Below are 8,444 nucleotides of genomic sequence, written 5' to 3'. Positions count from 1 at the left end.
AGATCCACACAGTAAGTATATGATCTATGGTAAAAATGATGCACCAACAATTGAATTACTAGTAATTTCCTCAGAGTTCTAAGGTTGAACCTTAAGCCTGGAGGAAAGAAAACCTACCAGGCTGCTCTTATTAAACTGTCAAACAATAACTGCATAAGAGACTACAAAGGATTTTCAGCTTCTCAGAGCATTTTTGGGGAAGTCAGTAAAGCAAGTATCTAATGTATCCATGTTGAATAAACATTGAATTTGCTATTATGTTATGTTTMAGTTTACTGTTACTGGGTTAAGATGTTGGGATTTGTCTTTTTCTTTTCTTCTACAGGATTCTGCTCAAGAGAGTGTCATTAAACGAGATATCCATCGTACATATCCAGCACATGATTATTTCAAGGACACAGAAGGAGACGGTCAGGAATCTCTGTACAAAATCTGTAAGGTACAGTCAGTACTCTGAATTTTAAAGCATGTTCTGTATTTTGCTGTGACTTTATTTTGCCCTGCTTACACTGTTCTGGTCCAAGTTGCTAATCAGCAAGATTTTAAAGCTTTGTTTAGATTGCATGTGGARACTGTGGTGTTTCTGCAGTAACAACCTTGCATTTGGTATCTCCTAAGGTATGGGAAGAGGCACAATCTTTGTTAAGGTCAGAACTCCTGAGCTTCAGTGGGAGTGTGGTGTAGGAGAACCTCTTTTGCTCTGAGGTTGAGAGATTTGCAGAGGAAGAGAAACAAACCCTGAGAGCAAGCTCTGCTGTGAGATTAAACAGGAATGTCTGTAGATAATTACYTAGAGAACAAGTTTGCTGACCCTTCCACAAGCAGTATGTGAGCAGAGCTTTTCACTCAGAGCTGCCAGATCACCTCTGATGAAAAACACTTAAGTTTTCCAATTTGCACATGGGAAAGTTCAGGTGCAAATGTCAAGTGCAAAGTTCAGGAAAAATCRATAGATTTGTCCATCTTCTGTAAACAGAGTTCTGCTGCCTGAGAGAGATCCAGAAGGTAAAATACTGCAGCCCAGCAGGTACTTTTCTGATTAGCAGTTGTAGATTTTGCTGTAGTTTTGCCAGTCAGTTTTTGTTTCATGTTTTTTTCTAGAATTCATGAAATTAATATAGAATATTCTGTAGAGTATTATATAATGTAGAATTCTTTGTATTCACATAGAATAAATGATTGCCTTAGACAAAGCCATTTCCCTTTCCCTTTTTCTTCCTTGTTGCTGTTTCTACCTCCTGCTGATTATTAGAAGTGATGGAGTTGTCATAACAAGCAGAAAAAAGTGTTYTGCCTTTGGAGTATAATGATACATATTCTTCTTCCTCACATAAATTCTGAAACTCCTATTCAAATAATAATTTGGATGACTGTTAAATATAGCTCTTTAGGTATTGGAATTCAGTATTGTGAGTAATTCACATATTAATAAAAGTACAAAATCAGGGAACAGATAGAACTTTAAACCAATGATGCTGATTTCTCACTAATCTTGATGGGCTCTAGAAGGCTACAGGAAACAGTTCCCTCACCAAGTTATGAAAAGAATAACCAGGATATCAGTGAAGTGAAAAAATAATGGAATAATTCAGTTTTTTAAGAATCAAATGTGAGAAGTGTGTTAGAAAGGCCTGTGAGTTTACAGAAAATAGATCATGACAAACTAACACAAAAAAATAGAAGTAGAGATTTCACTGGTGAAGGTGTTTTGATTGAAACGCTGTAGCTCCTGTAGCYTGCCATCCTAAGAATGTATAAATGCTGGACAAGTTAGAGCACGAACAAGATACACATTAAGTAGTTAAAGACTGGCTAGCAGATTCCTAAACATCAGCACTGAATAAATGGATTTCAGTCAAGGCATGAATATACCTTGCTGATTCCATGTACTCTGGTCAGTCACCTAAAAGAAACCAGAAAATCCTTTTTCATGAAGATACCTTGGTGACACAAAGGGAATGGTAAATAATGAGGTGTAAAGGATTTATAGATGGATGAACCTTTGTGTAGGAACAGAATGACTTAAGTAACTCAGTGTTTTGCAGCTGCTGCAGCTGCTTTTAGTTAACAGTGTCCAGAATTAAAGACAACTATTCCACATTGGAAAGAATCTGTAAAGTTCCGTGAGGATGATTAAAGGATTTGGGAACATTCTTTGGAAAGAAAAGGTCTTTTTCATGAATGAGTATCTCAGTCTATTTTATTCAATAAAGAACAAATAAAGGAGTGAATCTGTCTGAACTTAGGAGCAACTTAGAGGAATTATCTGTTCAGGCAGCTTCAGAGGGGCACAGATCTTAGACCTTCCTTAGACCTTTCTGTAGGAAGTTTGAAGAATTCTGAATGTTTTCTAAATCTGGCAGTCTCCTTGCTCTCAAGAGCTCTGCTGCTCCTGCAGAGAAAGTTACTGCAGCTGTTGGTTCTCYTTTCTTGAAGGATCTTGAAGCTCAGAAGTGGTGCATCCTTGACAAAGTCAGGGAAAAACACCAGGAGGCCTTGTGTTCAGGGATGAACAAGATGCCCCTGGACAAACTCAAACACAAAAGGAAACTACAGAGGGTGGAAGCAAGGGCATGTAGCCTGGTAGGAATATAGAGAAATTGTCCGAGCACCAAGGGATCAGGTTAGGAAAACTAGAGCCCTGACAGAATTAAATCTGGCCATGGATGTGAAGGGTAACATGAGAAGGTTCTCTAAGTACATCTGTGATAAAACTAAGACTAGAGAAAATGTGGGCCCACTCCAGAAGGAAAGGGCAAAYCTGCTAACTGGGGAAATGGAGAAGGCTGATGATGTACTTAATTACTTTTTTTGCCTCTGTCTTCACTGGCAAGTGCTCCAGCCACACTGCCAAGGGTCACAGAAGGCAAAGCCTCTCTCTCCATGGGTCTCCTGCTGGACACAGCCACTTCTCGGCGTCCGCCCGCTACAGCGTGGGGACCTCCCTCCTCCACGGGCTGTGGGTGGATCTCGGCACCCTCTGTGGACCCCATGGGCTGCAGGGGGACAGCCTGCTCCATCATGGACTGCAGGGGACAGCCTGCTCCACCATGGTCACCATGGGCTGCAGGGGACAGCCTGCTCCACCATGGTCACCATGGGCTGCAAAGGAATCCCAGCTCCGGCGCCTGGAGCAGCTCCTCCCCCTCCTGCACTCACCTTGGTGCCTACATTCCCTCACATATTTCTCAGCCTCCTCCACTGGCAAAACTACTGTGAGCTCCCTTTGTTTTGATTTCTTCTTAAATATGTTTTCACAGAGGTGTAACCACCATCTCCAATTGGCCCAGGTTTGGTCAGTGGCATGTCCATCAACCTCAGAGCCAACAGCAATTGGCTCTGCTGGACATGGTGGAAGCCTCCAGAAGTTTCTCACAGGAGCCATCTTTGTGGCCCSCCACTTCCAAAAAGTGGGCCAAGCAAAACCAAGACAGCGGTCTTTCTGCAACGCATTACCTAGAATTGAATGACCTCTGTCACTTGGCCACTTTCTCCTGATAGAATGCATTCTGCATAATATCTTTGCAGTCAGTTTTTAATTCCCTGCTCCACACAGCTTTGTCTCATCAGTAGTCTTTGTTACTGTGCTATTTTTATGTGTTCTTTAAGGTTTGGATTTGCAGATATGTCTTTCTGCAGGTTTCTGTGAATGACCTCACCTTCATTCTCCGGGTGAGAACTGTTTATTCCTACATTTTGCTTTCTCTCATTTAATTAATTATTTGAATGCATAAGGGGACATTCCATAGAATTTCAGTTCCCTAAAAGCCTTTTGGTAGGGAACGTTTTGAAGGGTCTACAAAAATCCTGGTAATATTACTTGAATCCCTCGTTCCTTATGTGCTTATTGGTTCGAAGTGTTAAAAAAATTAATCCACAAACACCAGAAGTTTATGTCCAAAAAGGAGACAGAGGAGTCCCGTAACTTTATTCATGAATAAAGAGAGAGGTCATGGGCATTTCCCATGGGGTCTCTCAAATTCATAGAGGACGCAGCCTCCTTTTATCCCAATTTCCCGGCCGCGGTTCCCTCTCTCTTTCCCCATTGGATGAGGTACTTGAGAGGTACAGGCTCCCCGAAACGCCTGATGAAACCCTCCCCTTCTATCATACACTGCCCCCTTTCAATATACATCTCTGTGTCTCGGCTCTTGCAGTCTATTAACACAGTCTGGGGTAAGTCCAACTTGCTACTCCGAGGTTCCTGCTACAGCTCCTGTTGCTGTCCGTTGGGGCACCAGGACTGCTCCCACGTGAGTTGGTAAAGGAAGTTCCTTCTCCATCCATTTCAGCAGCCATGTCTGCCATTAGTGTGTGGAGAGAGAGGCGGGGCGGGMCCCGCGGCACAGCGCCCCCTGGCGGCGCGGAGGAATCACCGCCCCCGCCCTGCCCGGCCGGAGCCAGCAGCGCCCCTGGCGGCTGTGAGCGGAACTGCGCCACAGGGMGGGTGGSACAGTTTGGGCGTTTGGGCCTTTGGTTGTTGTTGCTGCTGGTGTTGTTCGTTTGCCTGGTTATTAATACTAGCAAAGAACTGCTATTCCTTTTCCCATATCTTTGCCTGAAAASCCCRTGATTTCAAAGTTATAATAATTCAGAGGGAAGTGGGATCATATTCTCCATTCCAAGGGAGGTCCCTGCCTTCCTTGATAGACAACTGTCTTTCAAACCAAGACAAGGGTTTATACATACTTGCCAATATTGATATCAGACACAATTGCTGTGGTGATTTCCAGGCAGTAACTTTTCTTTTGTCCTTGCACAGTTTTCTTAAATGACTCTGGCTCTGACAGATGTCTGGGTCTGATTGGACCTTGAGGTTATGATTGATGTGGAGAGTTTTTGAGAAATATTGTTAAGGCCTAACTAACTTCCTTATAAACTTGTCATTCCATTGGAACTAGAAAGTGATAATCTGTATTGAAAGTAATATCGTGGCAGTTTTATATTACTAGAATAATTTTTACTAGAGGTGCTGGGTACTTATACCTATCTACTAATGTGAAAGTAAGAAGTTTGAAGAATGGTACTATTGAATATGGTTGGGAAAGGCCTGTCCTCAAGAAGGATGGTAAAAAGCTGAAGAACATTTTCTTCATTCCCCACTGAAATGAGATGATCTGAGCAGTCAGATAAAAAGGAAAATCATTAAAAGCTCACTGCTTCATTTTAACAGGTCTGTCAGTTTTTGTTCCATCTCTTAATCTCCTCTTCAGAACAGCAGGAAATCAGGAAAGATGGAAACTTTTTCTGTTGCAGAACATCTGTGTGACCAAGTACCTAAAAATAAACTTTTAAGACTGATGATGGTGATAAGGAATGGAAAGAGTTTCAGATTCTAGACTGGAGATTTCCCTTGAGGACACCACTTAAGCTGGACTTTCATAGAGCAAATTTTGGGGAATCTTTGGGAAAACTGCTGCTTCTTGCACGCTTTCTGTTTAAATACTCTGCAATTTCTAGTTCTATTTAAGGAGCTCACCTCAGTGTTACAATGCATAACTCAGCAGTACTCAGTGCCTGTTTCCATGCTGCATATATACTTAGAGCTTGATGCTGCAGSGAATCAGAACACTTGACAGAATTAATCCTCTTGGATGTGCAATATAGAATTTAACACAAGTTGTGTTTTCCCTAATTTTTCTGTTTAAAGTAACTCCTATTCAACAACTACKGTGACTTTAACAGGGAAAAGGGACCATGGTGCAGGAAAATCAGTCAGAGTAGCTTCGGTGCTTTTACTGGACAGACTGGGAAAATAGACACAGTGCTTCCCCTGTTTTTCAGAAAATGGCTGAATTACTTCTCAGAGATTTAGAGTTGGTGTTAGTGTTTCTCAGTAAGCCAAGGTGTTGCAGAAGGATATGAATCATTTTTATCAGAACAGGTTTTATTACCAAATATTTATCCTTTTGTGGATCAGATTTGTAGGGGTTTTTTTCCCAATCCCAGTCTTAAGGCGCAAGATCAGTGCACTTTAGGCTGGTTTGTTATGAGAACAAACACTGTTGTTGTTGCAATGTCTATTTTTTGATACCCACATTAGCAGAGAGAACAATAAACTGTTTTCTAGAAATTCAAACACTGAGTGGCCTCTGTTATGGGGTGTTTTAATTTTCATTAGTGTGTATTGAAATGTGAAAATACCTTTGAGTTGCTCTTTTGTAACTAGTAGCTTCTATGCCCATGATAAAATGTGAAYGATGGATTATGCTTCAGCAGAGCTGCTGCTTAATGCTGGCCTGTAAACTGAAAGTCTAATTTTTGTACTTTTTTTACATTTTCATTTCCATTTCATTGCAGCATGCCTTTTCAAATGGTCACCTCATCTCACTGTGCATGCATTCTTCCATGCATTTTTCAATCCTTAGTTTCTCCTCAGATTTACAAATAGGAAATTTGAGTGTTTGTCCACTTAGGTGTAATTATTTGTCAAAGAGCACGTCTCTTTCATTCCTGCAGAAATTTATTTGCCAATTTGAGGATAAACACAATCGGTTAAGAATTATTTTTCATCTGTTTTTAGTTGTTTATTTTTYTTTGTTCCTGGGTTGAAGAGCTGTGCTAGTAAATACTATTTTCTTGTTTCATCTTATCTTCTTCCATTTACATATTGATAAGAATCCTTCTCTRTGCATCTGTGCTCAGCAGTACTGTTCTTGCACATGGGGTTTCTGCTGAACATGTGCTAGTGGAAAGGTCAGCTCTGAAATCCTGAATGCTGGATATGGTCTCTTTGAGGGTGTGCCTGAATGAAGGTGAAGATTTCTTCAGTTTCTCAGCCCTCCCAGCCTTGGGGGAGGCTTTTTGTGTCACAGCCATGTGGCTCTTCCTGGCACGTGGAGTAACTAATGTCTAAAAATACAGCTTTCAGTTCATGCAGAAATTCCTTGTATTATGTGACACATATTTGATGCTGCACCCATAGGAACATTATTACTTTCAGACTGTTAGCCTGAGAATAAATTTAGGTAAGGAGTTTTAAATTTTGCTGTCACAAAAATGATTTAGCAACTGAGTTTGTAATAAAATATCTTATTGGGTGAAAACTCTGCATCTGAGTATGGATGTTTTCCTGAGACAGTCTGAGTTTCAGACACCATATAAGTCTTTAAAGTCTATTAAAGCAGACTTCAGCACAGAGCTGTGTCTGTATTAAATACTGAGTAACTTCCCTTGGTCATTTCATAGAGATGTAGAGAGCCATACCCTCTACTCTTATTTAAATCTGCTGGGTCTCAGAGACAGTAGTTACAGAAATGCCAAATCTGAGGTTTTAAATTCAGCCATCTTATCCTTTGTCTTTTAAATGCTACGTACTTGGAACTTTTTCTGTCTACAGAAGATTCTGATCTTGGGAGATTTTCCTCTGTTAATTATTTTTGAGAAGAGTTTCTGCCCAGCCCTGTATTCTTGGTTCATTTTCCCAATGTGCAGGTGGTTCTCTATCATGGACTTTGAGAATACTCTGTTTCCAAAGAATTCACTTTCTAGTGTTGTTGTACTGATAACTGTGTAGTAGTTCTTCTCTTCAGAATACAGATAGCTATTAAAAAGATGTCTTAATTCTGTGAGATCTTGATTTAGTTAAAATGAATGAAAATAGGCTTCAAGTCATAACTTTCATGAAGTCCCATTTATGAGACAGAGAATATTTAAAATCTCAGTTAACTGGGGAATTGTAATTGGAAGTTCCCCGAGATCATAGGAGAATAGTAAGTTAAAAGACTGTGACATCACAGGTTGTCATGGGAAAAATTCCATCCTTTTGAAATTGCAAAGTTACAATGACTGCAGTAGAAATAGAGGATTTGGGATTTTGCTTTGTTTTCATATTTGATGTGGAAAGAGAAAGTTAATGCTCCTCAGTTCCTTAGAAGCATAGATCTTAAAGAATTAGTGTTAGATCTTTTGTTAATAATATGATATTGTCGTGGTATGTGTAGGCACCATCYTTATTTTGGTTATTCTGGTTAATTACATCATATTTCAGCATATTCAAACCCCATAGGTTGTTTAAAATAGTGTAACTGGAAATGTGATATGCAGAAATCTTCCAAAGTGTCTTTGCATCAGGTAGATGCAATGAAACCATGATTTTAGAGGCTTCATTAAAAATGAAACCTTTAGTTCTCAGGATTATGATATTTTGACTTAAGAGCAGAATCTTTCTTTGATCTAATTCTGATGCAGAACTGAAGTTTGTGTCAAGTATTTGACAGCATCCAAGTAGCCAGTAATAGCTGCTTGCAGAGATCAATTTTTGGGGAAAGACCTGCTAGAAATGAATATCAAAAAGCAAATGGATGAAGCAGTTAATTTTTTTTTTCATAGTTTTTGGATACTTTATAAAGTTTTTTTTAATGATTACATCCTTTTACTAGGACTCTTGGACTCATTTTTCTCCTGTATAGCCAATGTCCACTAATCAATTTTGTATTTTTGTT

At 39.9% G+C, this 8,444-nt stretch overlaps 1 protein-coding gene across 1 annotated transcript in view; it reads left to right on the top strand.

Moving 5' to 3' along the window:
• Window positions 1–472, top strand: part of LOC130582571 (rab GTPase-activating protein 1-like) — a 114,070-nt gene extending 113,598 nt beyond the window's left edge. Inside the window, exon 16 of the mRNA XM_057381366.1 lies at window positions 326–472. Within this exon, the coding sequence (XP_057237349.1) occupies window positions 326–457 (132 nt within the window). The 3' untranslated portion in view covers window positions 458–472. The remainder of the gene's footprint in view (window positions 1–325) is intronic.
• Window positions 473–8,444: the final 7,972 nt, after the last annotated feature.

This window comes from Malurus melanocephalus, unplaced genomic scaffold, assembly GCF_030028575.1.
Source record: "Malurus melanocephalus ecotype Western Australia unplaced genomic scaffold, MMel_1.1 scaffold_507, whole genome shotgun sequence".
In the NCBI taxonomy this organism is placed as follows: domain Eukaryota; kingdom Metazoa; phylum Chordata; class Aves; order Passeriformes; family Maluridae; genus Malurus; species Malurus melanocephalus.
The sequence above is the reverse complement of the archived record's forward strand: the minus strand, read 5'-3'. Positions and strand labels throughout refer to the sequence as shown.